We start from the raw sequence: 23,571 nt of genomic DNA, 5'->3' as shown, positions 1-23,571 counted from the left end.
TGAACAGAAATAAACCTCAGAACAATGACATGCTACGTTTAAACCCTGGCTCTTAGCCAGAGGTTGATGGATAGATTAGTTCTCCTTCTAGGATCTAAGGTCTTATAGCAGTCCTACAGTCCCGCAGTTTTCAAACTTTCCTTGTTATCTAAACCAGGGTACCTAACAGAGGATCTAGGATGAGACTGAAAAAGAAGAAAGGGACTGAATCATGACATAAGTATAGATAATGGGTCATGAACGGCTTTGTGTGACAAATTTTAAAATTTCTTCCTAAAGTATTTGACAGGCTGAGGGAAGATGTTAAAAAGAAGCCTTTTTTGTTTCTTTTTATATGTTGCTGACAAAATAATAGAGGATTTTTAAGTGAAAGCTAAAGACAGGGAGACTGGTTAGGACACTAACACAGCAAGAATTAAAACTAGAGAAGAGGAGAAATGTGAGAAAAATAAAATATCTTAGTGACTTGGTACACAAGTAAATATGGCAGTAGAATAAAAGAAGATATAAGAATTTTGGAAATTTTTCAGGTTTCTAGCTGGGATGGTTGCATGGTGGTTCTACTGAATAAAATGAAGAATAAAGGGTCAGAATATGGTTTAGAGGGTACCTATCAAACAATCAAGTAGTATCTATGAAAGTGGTAGCATTTATTAGGCACAACGGTAAGAAGGTCAAAAGCTCAGAAGGGACTGGACTGGGTGTACAGATTTGGGAGTCATTAGTGTTTGGAGATATTTGAAGCCATGGATTTAAATGAAGTTACCCAGAGAAAAAGCATAAGTAAAAACAAAACCTGGGGACACAAACATCTAAAGGGCTGGAAGAATAAGAAACTCAAAGGAAAATTAAAAGAAAGAACTTGAGAAATGAGGGTAAAAAAAGCAGAGAGTAGTTTCATGAAAGTAAGAAAAACAGAGTTTCAAAAAGAAATGAAGAGTTAATGTCAAATATTTCCAAAAGATCAATATGAACAAAAAGGTTCTCATAAATGTTTGTGGTAGAAGCTTCAGGGGAATATCAAAATGGAAAACAAACTAGACAGTTGAGAAATGAATGAGGAAGACTATGGAGATAAACTACTGTTACAGAAAAATGAGAAGAGACACAATATAAAGCCAGGCAATGGGATTAGGCATTTATGAGAGAAATACTGTGCAACTGATTTCTCTATAGCCGTCATACTCTTCTAAAAAACGCGATCCTCTTTTGAGGAAAAAAACTCCCACCACACTCTAGCCATGTGGTCTAAAAGAACTGTCAAGATCTTAAACAACCCAGGTAAAAATAACTTACTCGTGGGCAGTTATTTGATCAAGTCAAGACAAATCCAATCCTCAGAAATTATTCTGACTAAATTAAGGGATCCCCTGCCACCTGGAGAAAAGTGGTTTTCAGTAGAAAATAAAACTGATACACAGAGGAGTAGAACACCAGAGAATAAGAACATATCCTGGGTGTTTCCAGTCCCTGAGAAATCTTCAGTGATACACTAGCTCTTAAGTTTCTAACACTCAGTTAATCAGCACTTCCCTCAACTCTGCTAGCTATCCCAGCATCCTTCCAGACAGTAATCTGTTTTTGAAGTTTGTTTGAGTTTTAGTCACTAACTGTCCAGATTGATAAATACTTCTTTGAATGGAACATTAGAAACTGAGATGATGAATATGAGGTTTAAATACATTTTCAGAAAGGAAAGCAAAAAGTGAAGACAGCTCTCACCTGATAGCCTTCATGCTTTCAGTGAAGTAGAGCTTGAGGTGCTCTAATGAGAGTAAGGGAGAATGGGCTGAGATGTGGTAAAAGTTCAGAATATCCACTGAGGGCAATGGGAGCAGATGACCAGGGATATGGAAAAAGGCTCTATGCAATGTTTGGACAGGAAACCGTGAATGTGTAATGGCATTCACACAATTCTGTGATTTTTCTCTAAGAATTAATTAGAAACAGAAGCAATAAACAGTAAGACTCATTAGGGCTGGGATACTGCAGGTAGGTATAGTAAAATGACTGGTGGTGGGGGTAAGGAGTGGGCAGCAGGAAAGTTAAGGGTACCAGCAAAAGGGTAAAGGATCATGGGGTCTAAGTGGAAGCTAGGGAAACAACAAAAAGAAACAACAAAAAAACCCCACCGCCAAAAAAAAAAAAATTAAACCAACAATAGGTAAAGGAGGTAAGGGAAATGAAACAGTCAAGGATCTAAAGATCAAAGTAAGGTCACAGGACAAATAACATGGGAACTGGAGTAAGAAAAGTGGAATATGATCAAGGAATATTCCAGAGGTAGGGCAGTTCTAGGTTATAACAAGATCAAGGGTCTGACCACACTTCACTGGGTTACTGAAGTGATGGTAAAGATGTCTAGAGTTGAGAAAGTTGAATTACCTAACATTTCAGTAGTACGCAAGTACCAAAGTTTTCAAAATACAAGGGAAAAGAATGAATAGATAAGACAATAATATTTGCCACCTAAGTACTTCTAATACGGCAAAGAATTCAAACATCAAAAAGGTTCCTCGAAAAAAAAAGCTTCCTCAAAGATTCAAGTAGAAGCAGGATTTAGCAAGCCACTTCTGAAAAGTTTCTGATAACCAGTTAAATTGCTTCTCTAAGCCAGTCACAATCTCACTTAAAACCAAATATGTAAATTTTCCAGTGATGGAAATGAGAATGTCTATAAGTATGAACTCCCTATTTTTGTTCTGGTCTTCAAGACATCTAGTCTTTATGACATCCTACTCCACAAATAAGAAAAAAAACATCATTCTGAGAAATGTTTAGAGAAACATTCAGAGGAAACAAAACTTTAAAAAGATCCAAGCATCTAACAAAACAAAAAAGAAGCAATATGAAAACTATACACATTGTCCCATTATCATTAAATAATTTTCACTTGCAAAGTGACTGAATAGAAGCACTTTCATACCTAGATCCTTAAAGAAAGGTGAAAATGAACCATTACTCACTGTCTTAACAGCTGTCTGCCCTGCTTCCACGTTAACTGGCTATTCTGAGGTGCTGTGGGAGCCTCTGTGTCTTTGGTTTCTTCTAAAATTAACAGTAACAACAACAACAACAAAAACAAGACAAGTTTCATACACGTTATTTCAACTCCTGATAATACTGCCGAAGTTCTTTTAAAGTCCCACAAGAATATACCAAAATATTTTATAAAGGATAGAAGAAAATTAACTTTTATTGAGTGTTTACTGTGGGTCACTCATTTAAAGTGTGTTTATCCTGACAGTCCAAACACTTAGGCACCACGCTCCTTGTTTTATTACAAGTGATTTAAAAATCAAAAGCCCAGGCTTTGAAATGAAATTTTATTGAAATCAATTTTTTTAACTACCAGAATTCTGCTGTTGAATGCTTTTGAAATTAAAAAGTGATATTTACTATTTATATAAACTTTTCAAAATCAACATTGTTTAGAAATTAGATATATTTTTATAAAACTAGTGAATAACTTAGAGTCTGTATCAGTAGACTCTAAGGCTACATACAAGACTCTATACAGTCGATTTCAGTTTTAGAACTAAAAGTTAGATCAGAAAACAGTTTTTACTATATGTAAAAAGTCGTATTTTATTCTCCGGTAACAAAGTGTATGCATTAAAAAAGAGTTTAATAAACAGTATAACTTCAGATGAGTTAAGCTCTCAACAAGTATATCCACAGTGATATTTAAAACTATTCATTGGCACTAATGATACAGAAATATTTTCCTGCAATTTCCCATTATAAAAATTATGATAAAGCAAAGAATATAGGGCCATAGAAGACAAGCCCTATGTTGAGAACTCTTACCATGGCTTACAGTCATTAGGCTCCTAGACTCCTCAGAGTCACATGAACAAACAGTTATTGGTAGCAATTCAAATATTCTCTGCAGGTATTACTTCTCTAACCTTAACAATCCGTTATTAATATCTTCTCATTCTTCCCCTGCACGTAGAAACATCTATAATTTCCAGAAATAATTATCTCATTCTAATAGCCCCCATTTTTTATTTACAACTTTTTCTATTTATACCATTTTGCCTATTTTTAAATCACATATAACACATAATTAACTGGCCAAAAAAATACATTTAAAAAAAAGAAATACAAATTGCCCCAAATCCTATCACCAACAGTGTTAGTACTTGAGATTTTATCATTCCATATTTTCCATCTGAAAATAACATCAGCTTCTCCCCTCCTTAAATTAAAAAAAAAAAAAAAGTCAAAGTGTGTGTACTGCACTACAAGCTGCTTTCAATACTTAATGTATCTTGAACATTCTATGGCAATAAATATAGATTAACATCATATAAAATAATTATAGGGGCTTCCCTGGTGGCGCAGTGGTTGAGAGCCCGCCTACCGAGGCAGGGGACACGTGTTCGTGCCCCGGTCCGGGAGGATCCCACATGCCGCTGAGTGGCTGGGCCCATGAGCCATGGCCGCTGGGCCTGCGCGTCTGGAGCCTGTGCTCCGCAGCGGGAGGGGCCACAACAGTGAGAGGCCCGCGTACCGCAAAAAAGAAAAAATTATATAATCTACAGAAGGTATATACCTATTTAATTTAACCAGTTCCCTAATGTTGAAATGTTTCCATTTTTCACTATTATAAATAATGTTGGTAAAAATATTCTTGAAGTACATCCTAAGCGTACAGCTCAATGAATTTTTTAACACACCCATGTAACCAGTACCTAGATGAAGAAATAAAATGTCATCAGCACCCCCAAAAACTTTCATCGTGCCCTTTCCCAAGTTTAACTAGATATTCCTAAAAGAATATTAACACTATCCTGATTTCTAAACACTAGGTTAATTTTTGAATTTGATATATATGAAATCATTTCTATCAATTTTCAATTTTATGTGATCCACATAAAATTTAGTTATAGTTTATTCACTTTTGGTTATAGCTTAGTCTAGTTATAGTTTATTCACTTTTTTTTTTTTTGCTAAACAGCATTTCCTTACACTAAAAATCACAATGTATTTGTCTATTCTATTGGTGAAGAACATGTGAATTGCTTCCAGTTTTTTGCTATTAAAAGTAATGATACTATGAACATTCTTATACAAGCCTTGTGATGAACATTTTAAGGAGTGGAATTACTGGGCCACCGGGCACGCTATGTTCCCTTTAGCAATACAGTTATCCCACGCTTTTCGAAAGCTCTCTTTAGGCCACCTCGCTTTTATGAAAGACCTACATTTAGTACCTGTTTTCGCTAGCCTAACTGAAAAAATTCAGAGAGAATTTTCACTCTTTATGAAAAAAGGTGAAAAGAAAAAATAGCCTTCAGCATTTGTTTTGCAGTGAACTGTTACAGTGGCAGCACGCACCCCCAAGCAGCGAGAGAGGCACCACCAAGCTCTGTAACAAGCCCATAGCTTTGAACTGTGTCTATTATCATCTGTGCTTTATCTTGATCTATTTTGTGCATCATTAGCAAGATGTGTCCAAAGGTAAATTGCATCTTTGTTTTATGTCATTTTGGCTTATGAACAGGAATGCTCTACTTTGGGATACTGGGGGAAACTTGTACTGACAAATCACTTTCAGAGCAGTTTTATCAAACTAGAATTCCAACACCAGAAGGTGTGCAAATCCTGGTTGATCCACATCCTCAGCAACACATGACATTTTCTCTTTTTCATTTTCACATTGTGGTAGGTGTCTAATTGTACTGTGCTGTGGTTTTAAGTTGTATTTCCTCAAATAAGTTGTATAAGCTAATACATTTGAGCATCGTTTCGTATGTTTATTGGCCATTTGGATATCCTCTTTTAATTGGTGGCTTTTCAAGTCTTTTACCCATATGTCTACTGTTGTAGATTTTTTCCCTTAAATGTAGGGAAATAGGAGCTGTTTACAGATTTGGATACACCCCCTTTTATAGAGTTAAGTTTAGGATATATATACTGGTATTACTAAGACAAGGGTATAAAAACACACATACCTTGTACTTCTTTCATAACAGTATTTCGTACGTTTTCTCTTTTTTACATTTTGATTTATTTTAAGTATATAAAAGGCAACACTGATTCATTTAATGTTTATTTCTTTCTATACTTTGATGTAAATAACTTTATCTCATTGTTTGCATGGTGTATTTTTGCCCATTCCTTTGTTTGTTTTCCACTAAACATCCTGAGTAGTTTTTCTACATCAGTAAAAATAATCTACTTTATTATTATTGTTTCCTATAAATAAAATACTTGGTTGTTATTTTATTCTTCAATTTAAGGAAGTTTTAATAGTTAAGTTTATATAGCTAAAAACAGACTTGTTTTTCTCTCATTTTAGCTGGGGGCAGGAGAGATTACATGCTAATGATTTTCCTTTATACCAACTTGTACCAAGACCAGTTAGCCAATTCCGACTCTAGTTCCAGGAACAGTGGGGCTGTTCCTCACATTTATACAGACCAAGTTAGGGGGACAGTCCTCAAGTTATACTAAGTGGGGAATTCCCTGGTGGTCCAGTGGTTAGGACTCAGCACTTTCACTGCTATAGCCCGGGTTCAATACCTGGTCTGGGAACTAAGATCCTGCAAGCCATGTGGAGCAGCCAAAAAAAAAAAAAGTGATTATTTTCTGAATATTCTAGCCATATTAGAAAAAAATGAGTTAAAGAAAAGCTATGAAGACATCAGGTTTTCTCTATGGTGAAACCACTGTACTCTCTCTAACTATAATGGGACTGCTGCAGTAAACATGCCCCAAAATATACAGGCCTTCCATCTTTTTATCATTTATTATAGCTTTTCCAAGGAGGAGACCATAATATTGCCCCCTGGCATCTGAGTCTTCGTAACCACTTAAAAGCTAGATCAAAGGAAACCTATGCCACTCCTATCTTGGTCTCTTAATTTTATATATGACAACTAGGAAGATATGGTTGTGGTGCTAAAATTGGTAAGTGGAGAAGACCTAAGAATAAATCAACTGCAGGTTGTACATATAGGGTGTTTCTGCCAAGTTTTAAGTACTTGATGTTAAACCAAAATCAATTAGCTAAATTTTAAAAATTTACTGTAACATTTAACTTAAAAAAAAATCCCTATTTGTTTTATTTTCCCTACCATGTATGCTTTGACTTTATTAGGAATGGAAACAACTATACAAGGAGAAGAAAAATTGTATATCAAAATAAAGACACATTTTTTTCCTTATCTTAGTAACCAGCAGCCAAGAACAGTATAGAATTCAATTTGCCTGCACCATCAAACTGTGTATATAAATGGGTTCTACATATACCTCAGAAATAGAATATTGCAGTAATATTCCCAAATATTATATAACATAAATCAAAATATTCTTTCCTTATTAAACTTTTAGATTACTCAAATTGTAATCATATGGAACCCTAAATTAACACTAAACTGTTATAGCCTTTTCCTATATCCAGCCCTCTCTTCCTGCATAACTGTTCATCAGATACTACTCTCACACTCACTACTTTAGTAAACAGCAAGGCCAATTGGAGATAATGTTTTCCTTCTCTTATCCTTATCTGGCTGCCTCCGTAGTTTCCAAATTCAAATTTGCAATTTCTTTATGAGTTAATCACAGCTTCTCTAGAAAAAAAAAACTTTTTAATAATACAAAATTAAGCTTATATAGACTTGGATAAGAATTGCCTACAGGTGGTACAAAGAGTTACTCATTACCTTCCACTTCTAATGACAACCAAAAATACACCCAGTTTTACACAGGTTTCAAAACAAGAAAAATAAGAGAACCTTGGGATTATGTAGATGACACTATTGATACTTACTTTTATTTATTTATTATTTTTCCCCAAATTCTAGACAGTATTATAATAGGCAACCAACTAACTAACTGATGCTTTCAAAGCAAAATGGGGGTAAAGAGAACATGTTTGTTACATAAAAATGAGCTTAAACCAGTTTTTCTTGCATGGGGTGTGTGTGGGGGTGGGGGGGGGTGGGGAGATTAACAGAAGAATCAAGTTTACCTGATTCAAAGGTTGGCATTTTCAAATCACCTTGGTTCAGTTCTGTGCCGTATTTTAATTTGTGATATTTTGCCCTGAAAATTTAATAATAAATTGTTGAAAGAAAAACAATTTTTTTTCCTTTTCTACATAGGCAAGTAACTAACTACTGGTATATATTTCTCCAATGACAAATAAAGCATAATATGAATGTCTGTTTCTTTAAACTTTACTTGCAAAAGAAGTTGGAGAAAAACAATATACTGGATGTAAAAGAAAAAAAATAAGATAAATTGCCCAACTAAAATATACACCCAAGTAAAGATAAATTTTTCCTAATCTGTAAAACAGAAAAAACTTGGACTCTATAATAAAAGATATTATTTCAATTTAAAGATTTTAATCTTTTTTTCTTTTCCTATATAAGAATCAAATCAAAATATCATCCTGTATTTTGGGCAAATCTTTGTATCTTTCAAAAGGCGTTAAATACACTGTATAACAATACATAAAGAGAATAATATTGTTCTACTTTATTTTATTCATATAAGAAAATGAGGGACACATACCTTTCTTGTTTTAATGCATATTCTAACATCTTTATTCTTCTTACTAAATCCTTCTTCAAGTTTTCTTGACCTTTTCTTTCTCCTTGCAAAAATGCTATCCGGGCCTAAAAATACAAAAAGTTCATTTATTTTCATTTTTTTCTTAACTATACATAGGAAATTGAAAAAAGGAAAACAATAAATGTAAAATTCTGCCCTTTTATTCATGACAGCAAGATTTAAAATTCATAGAAGCAGTTGATCAAACTTTCTTTGTTAGATAATACTATCACTTTAAAATAAAGATAACTATAAATTCACTATTTGCTTATAATCCTTTTGGTCTCTAATATTAAGTTTTACATACTTTTGAAAGGAAATTTTATATGTAAAAATTGCACCTAATTCCTAACAAGTCACAAAGAACTAAAAATTATTATATTCACAAGTAGATAAATATTTTCCCTCAAATTAGATATTGCTTGTTTAAAAAACAGTAATATTCCCTCAAAAGCATTTCTTTCATGAAATACTTAAAAATTTATAATCTTTTCCATTCTATCCACCACACTCCAAATTGTTTTATCTCTTGAAACAATTATCCAGAGTATTGCAAATAGTTTAAGTTAAGCCACTTTATGTTCAATGACCTCATTACTTTCTGTTGTCATTTTCTACAGTTAGAGAATTTTTTTCCTTTTAATTGCCTTATTTTCTCAGAAAGACAATTCTCCATCTTTTTCTGGCCCTTCCCAGCATGTCAGCCTCCTTTATACACCCCACACTAAAGAGTAATGTTTAAGGAGGCTGGCATCTACATGGGGATATTTGCTGTTATGAACATATTTACAATAAAATTAACTTTCATGCTCTTGCCGAGATGACCAATAGGTGTATTTGCCCATTAAGAGAAAGTAAGCTACTTTGTAAGCTAAATTGTGGTTAATTTTTTAAAAATTTCAGTGAACATGGAATCAGAACAAATGAATTCATCTGAATAATTTAACACATTAAGTTTGGAAAAATTAAATGAAATCATTCACAACTCCGTAAGACCTGAGAAATTATACACAACTATATAACACTTAGTCTACATACAAATTTCAAAACAAAAATAAAGATCTAGGAGCAATGGTAAAGATTCAGAACCTAATAATAGTCTAGATCCTAAAGAGAAAAGTAGCACTTCTGACTCTCTTAAGCTGTGGAGCAAAGGTAGAACATATCAGTTTCATTACACAACTTCAAGAAATTCTGATTGAGGGTTTTCTCCTGTATTGGCTTTAAAAAAAAAACAAACATGAATCACATACTGTAGAACCCTTATGTGACTCTAATTTCCAGATCTCATAAGTATTTTACAATTAGCAACAGAAAAAAATGAAAGAAGCTCATTTTATTTTGCTTCTTAAGAAGTAGTGGACTTCCCTGGTGGTCCAGTGGTTAAGACTCTGCACACCCAATGCAGGGGGCCCAGGTTCCATCCCTGGTCAGGGAACTAGATCCCGCATGCATGCCACAACTAAAAAAAAAAAAAACAAAAAAAGATCCCACATGCCACAACTAAAAAGATCTTGCATGCCACAGCAAGATCTTGTATGCAACAACAAAGATCCCACATGCCACAACTAAGACCCAGCACAGCCAAATAAATAAATAATTAATTTAAAAAAAAGTAGTAGTAGTAACTGGTAATTTTTTGGTTGAGAAAGATACTGCAAACTAAGTGCAAGTCATACTGTCCTCTAAGGAATTAAAAAAAGACTACAATACTTCCTATTAGAATCTTATACTGTCGTGAGAATTCATTTTCACTTCTTTCTTTGGCATTTTGGTATTAAAAGTCATCCATACCTACAGAAGCCAGTAAATTAAACAAAGAAGCACAAATCCTGTAAAATAGCAAGAACCCCAAAGCAACTTCTGAACAGGCGCTGAAGTGAGGTTAACTCACAAAGACACAAGACAAGGAAATGGTAAGAATTCATTAAAATGAAACTTAAAAGGACATAGTCTAACATAAAATACTGGAGAGGAGAGTAAAAAGCAGATAACAACAGAGAAGTCATGACTACTGGAACTGATCTTATGACCTGTACAGACTAAAAAGGTAAAGATTATGTCTGATAGTGATAATAAGGACCAACAAAATAACAGATTTGGCATTTAGTAAAGGATCATGGACAGTGGACTTTTCGATTGCTTTTACAGGTCATAATGCACCATGAACAGCATCATCTTTGCAAATAAACACTTTAAAAAGTAACCACAAAAACCATATTTACAAAGACACTAACAATAAAGAAAAGGATGGATAAATTCACTGTAATTAAAAAGCTTCTGTTCAAGATAAAGTAGGAATTGGCAACCTACCTGTTTTTGGACAGCCACAGAGTGAAAAATGGTTTAAAAAAAAACAATAAACAAAATTAGAATAGGCAACACAGACCCAATGTGACCTGCAAAGCCTAGTATATACTATTAAGGTTTGCAAGCCTTCTATATTAATATTAGACAAAATAGACTTTATATGAAAAAAGGTCATAAGAGATAAAGGACATTATATACTAATAAAAGGTTTAATACAGCAAAAAACAAAAAACAGTTATAAATATTTACATACCTAATGAGACCATCAAAATATATGACACAAAAATTGACAGAATTAAAGGAAGTAGTAGTTCAATAATAATAGCTGGAGACTTCAATATCCCACTGTCAATAACACATAGAAGAACCAGACCGAAAATAAGGAAACAGAGGACTTGAACAACTCAATAAACCAGCTAGATCTAACAGACATATATGGAACACTCTATCCAACAACAACAGAATACACATTCTTCTCAAATACACAAGAGATATTCTCAAAGACAGACCACACGTTAGGACACAAATCAACTCTAATCAATTTTAAAACTTAAATATCATTTAAAAAAATCTCCTGTGATCACAATGAAGTTAGAAATTAGTAACAAAAAAACTTGAAAAAGCCACAAATTTGTGGATATTAAACAACACCCTCTTGAACAACTAATAAAACAAAAAAATCATAAGGAAAATTAAAAAATACTTAGAGAGGAATGAAAATGAAAACACAGCTTACCAAAACTTATGGGACACAGCAAAAGCAGTGCTAAATGAATAATTTATAGCTATAAAGGCTTACATTAAAAAGCAAGAAAGAGGGGGCTTCCCTGGTGGCACAGTGGTTGAGTCAGCCTGTCGATGCAGGGGACATGGGTTCGTGCCCCGGTCCAGGAAGATCCCACATGCCATGGAGCAGCTGGGCCTGTGAGCCATGGCCGCTAAGCCTGCGCATCCGGAGCCTGTGCTCCACAACGGGAGAGGCCACAACAGTGAGAGGCCCACGTACCAGGGGGGAAAAAAAAAAAAAAAAAAAGCCAAGAAAGAACTCAAATCAACAACCTAACTTTACAACTTAAGGAATTTCAGAAAAAGAACAAACTAAATCTAAAGCTAGCAGAAGGAAAGAAATAATAAAGATTAAAGCATAGAAATAAAATAGAGCAGAGAAAAACAACAGAAAAAAAATCAACAAAATCAAAATTTGGTTCTTCAAAAAGATCAACAAAATTGACAAACCGTTACCTGGATTGACTAAGAAAAAAAGACACAAATAACTAAACTCAGAAATAAAAGTGGGGATGTTGCAACAAATTCTACAGAAATAAAAAGGATTATAAGAGTACTACAAACAATTGTACACCAACAAATTGGATAACCTAGAAACACAAAATCCACCAAGACTGAATAATGAAAAAAACAGAAAATCTGAAAAGGTCTATAACTAGTAAAGAGATTGAATTAGTAATCAAGAATCTCCCAACAAACAAAACCTTTAGACTGATTGCTTTATTAGTGAATTCTACCAAACATTTAAAGGATTAACACCAATCTTTCTAAAACATTTCCAAAAATTTAAGAGGGACATTCCTTAACTCAATGAGTCCAGCACTGTGCCAAGAGCCAAAGCTAGATAAAGGTACTGCAAGAAAACCAGTATCTCTTATAAACACTGATGCAAAAACTCTCAACAAAATACTAGTAAATCAAATTCAGTAGCATATTACAAAGATTACAAATCATGACCAAGTGAGATTTATTCCTGCAATGCAAGGATGGCTCAACATAAGAAAACCAATTAATATAATATACTACATTAACAGAATAAAAAACACATGACCATTTCAACTGATGCAGAAAAAGAATTTAACGAAACTGAACACCTCTTTCTTGATTAAAAAACCTCAACAAACTAAGAATAAAAGGAAACTCTCATGACATAATAAAAGCCATTTATGAGAAAAAACAACAAACGTCGTACTCAATGGTTAAAGACTGAAAGCCTTCTCTCAAAAATCAGAACAAGGACGCCTGCTTCTAACACTCATGTTCAGCATAGTACTAGAAGTCATAGGCAGAGCAATGAGGCAAGAAAAATGAAAGGAATCTAAGTTAGAAAGGAAGAAGTAAAATGATCTCTGTTCACAGATGATATGATGTTATATGTAGTAAACCCAAACAATTCCATAAGTCTGTTACAACTACAAATTCAGCAAAATACCAAGACACAGTCAACACACAAAAATCAATAGCATTTCTATATACTATCAGTGAACAATCATGAAACGAAATTATGAAAACAATTCCATTTACAAAAGCATCAAAAAGAACAAAATACTTAGTTAACATAATATTTAAATAAGGAGGTGAAAGACTGCTACAATGAAAATCAAAAAATATTGCTGAATGAAATTAAAGACAGAGGGACTTCCCTCGTGGTCCAGTTGTTAAGACTCTGGGCTCCCAATGCAGGGGGCCTGGGTTTGATTCCTGGTTAGGGAACTAGATCCTGCATGCCGCAACTAAAGATCCCACATGACCCAACTAAAGATCCCACATGCTGCAACTGAACATCTCACATGCCGTAACTAAAGATCCTGCACACGCCAAGGAAGAGTCCGTATGCGGCAACTAAGACCTAGAGCAGCCAAATAAATAAATATTTAAAAAAAGAAAGATAAGAAATTAAAGACAGAAATAAGTATAAACACATTCCATGTTCATGGACTGGAAGACATACTATTATTAAAATATCAATACTACCCAACTGATCTACAGATTCCGTGCAATCCCTATCAAAACCCCAGTGACATATTTTTTCCCCTTTCTTTCTTTTTTTTTTTTTTTTTTTTTTTTTTTGCGGTACGTGGGCCTCTCACTGTTGTGGCCTCTCCTGTTGCGGAGCACAGGCTCCGGACGCACAGGCTCAGCGGCCATGGCTCACAGGCATGTGGGATCTTCCCGGGCCGGGGCACGAACCCGCGTCCCCTGCATCGACAGGCGGACTCTCAACCACTGCGCCACCAGGGAAGCCCTCTTTTTTTTTTGGCCACATTGTGCCCCTGGCAGTGGAAGCATGGAGTCCTAACCACTGTACCACCAGGGAATTCCCCCCAGTGACATTTCTTAGAGAAATAGAAATACACACTCTTCTCAAAGTCACATGGAACATTCACCAAGACAGGTCACATTGTGGACCAGAAAACACACTTTCAGCAAATATAAAGAATTAGAAATCATACAAACATGCTCTCCACTCTGACAGCTTTTTAAATTGGCTTTAAACTCACATTTAATGTAGGAAAAGTAGTACTTATGGGGAAATTTACACCAGTCAATGTATATATTAGAAAAGATCTAAAATCAACAATTTAGCTTCCAACTTAGGCAAACAGAGAAAGAATAGCATTATAAACCTACAGCAAGCAGAATAATAAAATTAAAGCAGAAACCAATAAAGCTGAAAATATACCAATAATCAATGAAATAAGATTCTTTGAAAAGACCGATAAAATTGATTAACTTCTTAGTCAAGCTAACCAAGAAAAGAGAGAAAAAACAAATTAATACCAGAAATGAAATGAAAGAAAGATCATCACTACTGATCCCAAGGACACTGAACATATAAATAAAGGAATATTATGAACTCTATGCCCACAAACTTGATAATTTACATGAAATGGAACAATTTCTTGAAAGACAATCTACCAAAATCACACAGGCGAAAGAGATCATGTGAATAGGACTGTATCTAGAAATTAAACCAATAGTTAATAACTTTCTATATCAGAAGGAACCAGGCCCAGATGGGTTCAATGGTGAATTCTACCAAACATTTAGGGAAGAAATGATACCAATTCTCTATAATTATTCTAAGCAATAGAAGCAGAGGGTACACTTGCTAACTCATTCAATAAAGCCAGCATTACCCTACTATCAAAACCAGACAGATGTCACAAGAAAGGAAAACTACTGATCAATTATCTCTCATGAACATGAACACAGATGCAAAAACCCTCAACAAAATATTATCAAATTGAATCCAACAATATATACAAAGAATTACGTAACGAGTGGGATTTATTTCAGGTATGTAAGGCTGGTTTAACATTTGAAAATCTATTTATGTAATCTATCATTAACTGGCTAAACAGGTTAAAGAAGAAAAACCATATGACCATATTAATAAATGCAGAAAAAGCATCCAATAAAATCAAACACTGATTCATGACAAAAACTCTCAGCAAGCTAAGAATAGAGGGGAACTTCTGCAGTTGATAAGATCATCTACCAAAAACCTACAGCTCAATATCCTATTTAATGGTGAGAAACTAGATGCTTTGCTTCCTAAGACAGGGAACAAGGAAAGGCTATCCCCTTTCACCACTCTTATTTAACATCATACACAAAATCCTAGCCAATGCAGTAGACAAGAAAAGAACATTTTAATTGGAACCATAAAAAGATTAGCGTGGCCCTTGAGCAAGGAGGATATGCAAATTCATGAAGTATTCCATGTTTTTAAAAAAGAAAATTTTAAAGTACACACATTGAGAAGGAAAAAATAAGACTCTGCAGATGACATGACTGTCTACGAAGAAAATTCTAAAGAATTACCAAAACCTCCTGGATCCAATAAGCGATTATAGGAAGGTTAGAGGATACAAAGGTAAGACAAAAATTAACTGCCTTCCTATATATACTAGCAATGAATAACTGGAATTTGAAAATTGAAACTGAAAACACAATGGTATCTATCTAAATTAGCTGAAAACCTGTGTCTACACAAAAATATGAACATGAATGTCTGTAGCTGCTTTATTCATAACTGCCAAAACTTGGAATCAACCAAGATACCCTTCAATGGGTAAATGGGTAAATGGATAAACACTCTGGTACATCCATACAGGGAATATTATGCATCAGTAAAGAGAAATGAGCTATCAAGCCAAGAAAAGACATGGAGGAACCTTAAATGCATATTCCTAAGTGAAAGAAGCCAGTCTAAAACCCGACACACTGTATAATTCCAACTATAAGACATTCCACAAAAGGCAAAACTAGAGCAACAGCAAAAAGAGCAGTAGTTGCCAAGCATTTGGGGGTAAGGAGAAAGATGAACAGGTGAAGCACAGGAAACTTTTAGGAACGGTGAAACTGTTCTACATGGTACTATAATGGTAGATCCAGGACATTATGCAACTGTCAACACCCATAAGCCAGTACAACACAGAATGAACTTTAATCTGTGGACAAACATTAATAATAATAATGTATGAGAACTGGTTAATTGTAGCAAATGTACCACACTATTGCAAGATATTAATAACAAAGGGAAACTGGAGGGGAGGCAGGCAGCAGTGCCACACCACATATGGGAGCTCTGTCCTATCTGCTCAATTTTTCTGTGAATCTAAAATTGTTCAAAACAAAGTGTTCGTTAACAAGCATTGGTGAGGATGTGGAGAAATTGGGACTCTTGTGCACAGTTGGTGGAATTATAATGATGCAACCATAATGTAAAACAATATGGAGGTTGCTCAAAAATTTAAAATGGAACTAACATATAATCTAGCAATTCCACTTCTAGGTATATATCCAAAAAAATTGAGAGCATGGTCTCAAAAAGATATTGCACACCCATAATTCACAGCCAGCCTATTCACTATAGCCAAGACGTGAAAGCAACACCACTGTCCATCAACTGATGAACGGATAAACAAAATGTGGTATATACAAAGAAATATTATTCAGCCTTAAAAAGGTAGGAAAACCTGTCACATGCTACATGAATGAACCTTCAGGACATGCTATGTCAAATGAGGAAGTCACAAAAAGACTACATAATTCCACTTTTATGAGGTATCTAAAGTAGTCAAGTTGAAAGAAACAGAGTGTAGAGGGGAATTCCCTGGCGGTCCAGTGGTTAGGACCCTGTGCTTTCACTGCCAAGAGCGCTGGTTGGATCCCTGGCTGTGGAAGTAAGATCCCGCAAGCTACGTGGCAGGAAAAAAAAAAAAAAAAGAATGCTAGTTACAAGGTGGGGAGGAAGGAGGAAAGAGAAATTGTTGTTTAATGGGTTTAATGTTTCAGATTTGCAAGATGAAAAAATTCTGGAGATCTGCTTCACAACAGTGTGAATACACTTGACTAAACTGTACACTTAAAAACAGGTAAGATGATAAACATTATATTTTTAGCACAAATTTTAAAAAGTATTTTTAAAATGTCTTTCTTTGAAAAGGCAAACCAGATAGAAGAAATTTGCAAAACATATACCTGAGAATGGGCTCATATATATAATTCCTATCTGCTCCCCCAAAAGGTAGACAACTTAAAAGAAAACAAACAAAAAGCAGCCTGATAGAAATATTGTAAAAAGACTGACAATACCAGGTCACAAGATACCAAAATGTCCAATCAAGATATGAAATAGTTCTCAACCTCATTAGTACTCAGAGAAATACAAATTAAAAATACAATAAACACAACACCAGGTTGGCTAAAAATTTTTTAATCTGATAATACTATTTGTTGAGGAAGATGTGAATCAACAGAAACTCTCATAAATGACTTATGGGACCATAAAATGGTATAGCCTCTTTGGAAAGTTTTGTATTATCTATTAAAGTTGAAGATATAAATACATTAAAACCATATATTCCTAGCTACATACCCAACAGAAATGCATGTATGTATGTGCCTACTAGGAGACATGTAAAATATTCCCACAACCATTTTTTATAACAGCCAAAAACTGCAAACAATCTAAACCACCATCAGATCAGAAAACAGACAAATTGTCGTATGTTAGTACAATGAAATACTACCAAGTAAACTAAATGAACAAACTAAGGCTCCGAACAACAAAGATGAACCAATATAACATTGAAGAAAAGAGCAAGACACAAGAGACAACATCCTATATGATCCACTGATATATATAAACTTCACTATCAGGCAAAACTAAACTAATACATTTAAGCAATGAACACTTAGATAGTAACATACTAAAAAAAAAAAAGCAAGGAAATGATTACACAGAAAGTCAGGATAGTGGTTACCCCTACGAGGGAAGGAGGCAGTGGTGATTTGGAAGGGGCAAGTTTTAAGGCTTCTAGGGTGCTGGCAGTACTCTATTTTTTGACCTCTCCAAGAGTGATATCATGGTTGTCCTCTTTATAATAAACTGCTAACCTGTGCGATTATATTTCACACACTTCTGTAAGTCATATTTCACAATTTTTAAAAATTTAAAAAATTAATCTCACTCTTAAGAGTTAGATTTAAGAAGTATATTTTTATTATGAAGATAATATCAAAGACCTAGGTCCTTTAGAAAAAGGTTCAAGAATGGAATATGTAGTAAGTTCAATAAAGGATAAACTTTTTAAAGAACCAAAAATTTTCATTTTTTATTTGCCAGAATCAACTAATTTTAATGTTTTTAATTATTTGACTTCAAAAGTATAAAACTGAGTAGATAACTAACTTGAAATTCATTACTACATACACAGTGTAAGACAGAAATGAGCTTTTTTATAAATTTGTTTCCATATCCAATCTCAGTTAATTCAGAGTAACAAAACTTTATTGTTAAGACAACTTTTCTTCCTCTGAATATAATAGATAAAGGTACCCATTAGGGCTATATTTTATCATCTGAGTTATTCAACAATCAGTAGGTGATTATCACATGAAAATCTAAAAAAATTACTTGACACTGACAGAACAACTTTTTTAACTGCAAGACCACTAGAGGTCACCAGTGCAAAACATCCAACATTGATTCAGCTAATACTACCAACCTAAAGTATTTCACAATTACTGTAGTTTCCAATATTTCTAAATAAGAACATTTTGCTTAAAACAAATAAATTACTTAACAAAATGTTTTACTGTAAGATTCTTCTTACTTTAAACAAAATTTAAACTGAATGCAAACACTGGATATAGGTGATTTTTATCTAATTATTTTAAAAGTCTTCAGAGCTTATTTTAAAAACATATATTCAGAAATGACAACATCATTAAGGAGCAAACTAACATGCAAGGAATTTAAAAAGATAGTGTTAAATACTTCAGATTTGGAAGCAAATTAAAGACAAAATCAGGCTATAGCAACTACTAATAAATTTATATTATTACTATTTAAAATAGTAGGCTCTCAACAAATGTTAGGAACCTCTCCCCTTACGGATAAACTCAAATTATACAGGTGACTCTATTCTAAGCACTTAAATATTTTGGGCTAAGCAAGTTCAGCTGTAAATAATTTAAGGTATAAATACAGAGTCAGCTGACCCATGGAATTTTATTTGAAATGTAAAATACAAGAAAAATTCATAACATATAGAGGTTTCAAAAGCTGGCTAATTATCAAAAATAACCAAGGAGGTTAGGTTTTACACACACAAACACACAGCTTCATAATTCAGTGTGTTGAGGAACTGGAACTGCACAGAAAATTTTGTATAACCATCTGGTAACACAAGCAGTCAGTTCCCCACTTAAGGTACACTCAAAAAGTATACTGCTGGGACTTCCCTGGTGGCAGTGGTTAAGAATCCGCCTGCCAATGCAGGGGACACGGGTTCAATCCCTGGTCTAGGAAGATCTCACATGCCGCAGAGCAACTAAGCCCGTGTGCCACAACTACTGAGCTTGCGCTCTAGAGCCAGTGCTCCACAAGAGAAGCCACTGCAATGAGAAGCCTGCACCACAATGAAGAGTAGCCTCCGCTTGCCACAACTAGAGAAAGCCCCTGTGCAGCAACGAAGACCCAACGCAGCCATGAATAAATAAATAAATTTATTTAAATAAAAAAGTATACAGCTTTTCAAGAATAAACAAAAAAGCATGCCTGCAATAGCCTGTAACATTTTTCATAAAAATAACATTTTCCTATTTTATATATTGCTAACAATTACAGGGAAAAAAGAAACAAAAAATACTAAGATTTCCAGAGGCAAATAAAACCTTTATTTTATTTTTATTTCTGCTCTTTATAAGAGTCTAAAACAGAATTTAATAGAAATACCGCAACCATCCTCTAAAATCTCAATGTAATTTTAGATGGTAGTAGTTGGCTTAAAGCATAAAAGATTTAAAATTTTTAACTATAAAACCTGTATTTCAGTAAATTCTCATTTATCTGGCATTTGAAAGCATAAAGCTCCAGGTATAAGCCCATTTTCTATAAACAGAAAAATTTACCCCTTCAAGGTATAAAACTATAAACCATTTTAATAGACTTTCTAAAAACACGTTTAGGGAATTCCCTGGCAGTCCAATGGTTAGGACTCGACACTTTCACTGCCGTGGCCTGGGTTCAATCACTGGTCAGGGAACTAAGATCCTACAAGCCACGCAGAGGCCAAAAAGAAAAAAAAAAAAAAAAAAAAAAAACCAAAAAAATTTTTAAAAATAGAAACACATTTAGTGACATCTTGACCAATTTTAAAATCTGTTCTTTTTTTTTTTTTTTTTTTTTTGCAGCACGCGGGCCTCTCACTGTTGTGGCCTCTCCCGTTGCAGAGCACAGGCTCTGGACGCACAGACTCAGCGGCCATGGCTCACGGGCCCAGCCGCTCCGCAGCATGTGGGATCTTCCCAGACCGGGGCACGAACCCGTGTCCCCTGCATCGGCAGGTGGACTCTCAACCACTGCACCACCATCAATACAAATTCATAAAAATACTAAAATATTGCAAAAGCCAGTAACATGGTATTAATAGCACTGATTTAGAACCTGCAGAGTAATAATAAATTGACACATCCCCTTAGCTGCACAGAACCACTTCTTACCAATATACTTAAAACTTCTACCAAAAAGAGTCTTCCCACTCACTCTCTTGGTCAAGCTTGTTTTCTATACTACTGAGGTACAAGCTTCCCTCTTTCCTCAATCATTCTATTTTGTACCAGGCTAGGAAACCAAAAGAATAAATGGACTCTACTTCTCTAACGTATTTTATTGCTATTTATGTATCTCTGAAAAGAGAATGAAATTCTTTTAAGAATATGGCTGGGTATAAACTTTTAAAAAACTAAGTGGGAAAAGCTTCTACGTAAGTGACTTTCACCTTTTATTATTTGCTTCATTGTTTTCTGCTGACAAGATTGATTCTTTGGGGAAGCCAGTAACAAAAGAATGTTGACTTAAATGAAAGATTACGGTTCTATCATAAAATAGCAAAATGGCTTTCACATGACTACAACTAGAGGAAAAAAACATTTTTTCCGGTTATTATTGGAGAGCAAACTTTTGTTCTCAAGACTGGTATGTTTCTTGAAACCACTTTTTTAAACCAAGAGATATTTCTAATTTTATAATGAAAATAATTACAAATAATATAATTTTACAAGCAAGTTTTTAAGAACAGCTTAGTTTATTATTCTTCCTCTTAAAGTACTTTTAGTAATCAATTAAGGCAATACTGATCAGGTAAATTATTTAAAATCATTACAAATCTTGAGATTGCTAATGTGAGAAAAAGACATTTAGTTGTGTCGTATGATTTTCATTAGGAGTCCACATTCCTTTACTAAAATCCTTTAGGCCAGATGTGCTCTGGAAATTATTACTAAAATGTATGTACCACAAATTACTTAACCTTATCCAATGCAACTTGCAGCAATAACAAAATCAAACAAATACAACAAAGTATATGAGTGTTCAGTATGTGGGATAAAGACTATAAATAGCTGTTACCAAAACAAACTTGGGTCCACTTGCCCAACACACAGCAAAGCCAATTTACTGACAATGGGTGTGGTGAAGAAGTACAGAGTTTATTACAGGGTACCAAACAAGGAGAATAGGCAGCTCATGCTCAAAAGACCTGAACTCCCCAGTGGCTTTCAGGGAAGGGTTTTTAAAGGCAACATCAGAGGTGAGTGTTGCAGGGTGTTTGACAAGCTTGTAGACACTCTTCTAATTGGTTGGTGGTAAGGTAACAGCGTGATGTTTCAGGAATCTCAATCATCAACTTTCTGGTTCCAACTCATCTGGGGTCTACTGCTTGAGTCCAGCATATAATCACCCCTCCCCACAAATGGATGCAGAACAACTCAAAGATATGCATCAGATTGTTATCTATATCCCTTCAGGAGGAACTAGGAGGCCTGTGACTCTAATAACAGAGTCATATACTAGTTAGTCATTAACTACTTGAGTCTGTTCTTTAGAACTTGGGTAAGGCTAGGAGACTAAGGCCTTTTTTTTTTTCTATAAACAAGGAACAAGGGACACAGAGGTGCTTTTGAATCTAGGAAGGCTCTGAAGGGTACTGCTCAGTTTCAACGCCCCCCTTTTCTTTGATTTTCCTCAATCCTGAGGGAAACAAGGGCAGGACAAGAAAGGAAATAAAGTTTTGGATACAAACGTTCATCATAAATTTTGGCAGGGGGACTCAGTTTCAATTCCCTACTCCTGTTTTAACTTTCCCCCAATCTTTACGGGAATGGGGCAACAACCACCCTGGCTACTTCCTGTTGAAATGGGGGCATAGTCCTGCTTCAATTTGGGGAATGGACCATGAGTTAGAGATATTCCCGGGTTCCAAGTCTTGGATCTGAATCTTGCATGATTAAGATCTTAGTCCCTTGATCCATCACTGTGGTGCAACAGACCCAATTAGAATTAAAAGGAAGAGTGAAAACCCAAACTTTAAATAAATCTCGGAAAATAGATCTCATTCCCTGAGGAATTCACAAGAATAAGCCTGAAAATCAGTCTATCTGGGAGACTTGTTGTTGCCAGGTAGCCAGCTGCTTAGATATAAAATTATATCTAAGTAGGTTTAACTTCTGATGTGGTATTAACATATAAATAACAGGAGCTACTGGCCACTACACACACATCTCTTTTTCCTGCTAAAAATCTAAATCTAATAGAATCTAACAATTCTATTGTCATGTAATACTCTAGCTAAAGAACCTAGCGCCTCCTGCTAGGAAGCTAGGGCTTGAGCTGTCTCATTTGTTACTATTATAAAAGAAAAAATTTAATAATTACAAGAGATCTTGAAACTATAAGGTTGCAGCTGGCAGGTGTCAGCAGACACTGCTTTGAGAACAGCTGGTACCATCCCTGAGTCCAACACAGTTCAGAAAATGCAAGTTCCCAGCTAAACAGAAATGTGTCTAAAATCATGTCCATAATGGCCACCAAGTTCCTACCTTGGATGCCTGAACCAGTTACTCAGTTTTGATTTCTAAATGCATTTTTCCCCCCTTAATGGTTAAAGGAGATGTACAACATATGTCTGACAGGCCACAAAACAGGCTATTCTACTTTAAGTTAAATCATGATGTATAAGGCAGAAAGATTTCCCCATACCTCAATGTGGGAAAATTTTTTCTATCATTTCCCCTTTTGTTTGCAAATCTTTCCATAGATCAAAATATTTGTTCCTAGATGCTAGGATGGTTGTTGCTTCCTCTGGGTCCATCACGTCCTTTGGTGCTAGGCCTAACTGTGTGTGTGTGTGTGTGTGTGTGTCCATGTATTTACCTAGTTATCCACACTGGATGAAAACTAATCAGACATAGTGAACAAGCTCAGACCTATGATAATAGAGAAGCATTTTGTAGTCTATACATTTTATCAATTATACCAAATTGTAACACAAACACTGTACATGTGCTTTTAGCAGTGGACTTAAAGCAAGCAGCAATACATGTTATGAG

General features: G+C 34.7%; 1 protein-coding gene and 1 pseudogene across 3 annotated transcripts in view; one reads left to right on the top strand and one right to left on the bottom strand.

Moving 5' to 3' along the window:
* STRN3 (striatin 3) overlaps positions 1-23,571 on the bottom strand; it is a 114,282-nt gene that overhangs the window by 45,783 nt on the left and 44,928 nt on the right. For all 3 annotated transcript variants that reach the window (XM_065900586.1, XM_065900595.1, XM_065900605.1), the window contains exons 2-4: positions 8,533-8,636; positions 7,985-8,058; positions 2,967-3,048 (exon numbers count right to left, since the gene is read on the bottom strand). In XM_065900586.1, the coding sequence (XP_065756658.1) occupies positions 2,967-3,048; positions 7,985-8,058; positions 8,533-8,636 (260 nt within the window). The remainder of the gene's footprint in view (positions 1-2,966; positions 3,049-7,984; positions 8,059-8,532; positions 8,637-23,571) is intronic.
* Positions 15,317-15,401, top strand: LOC136119521 (U6 spliceosomal RNA; annotated as a pseudogene).

The sequence above is a fragment of the Phocoena phocoena genome, chromosome 2 (assembly GCF_963924675.1).
Source record: "Phocoena phocoena chromosome 2, mPhoPho1.1, whole genome shotgun sequence".
Taxonomy (NCBI): domain Eukaryota; kingdom Metazoa; phylum Chordata; class Mammalia; order Artiodactyla; family Phocoenidae; genus Phocoena; species Phocoena phocoena.
Note: the sequence above shows the minus strand (reverse complement) of the source record. Positions and strands in the feature narration are given on the sequence as shown.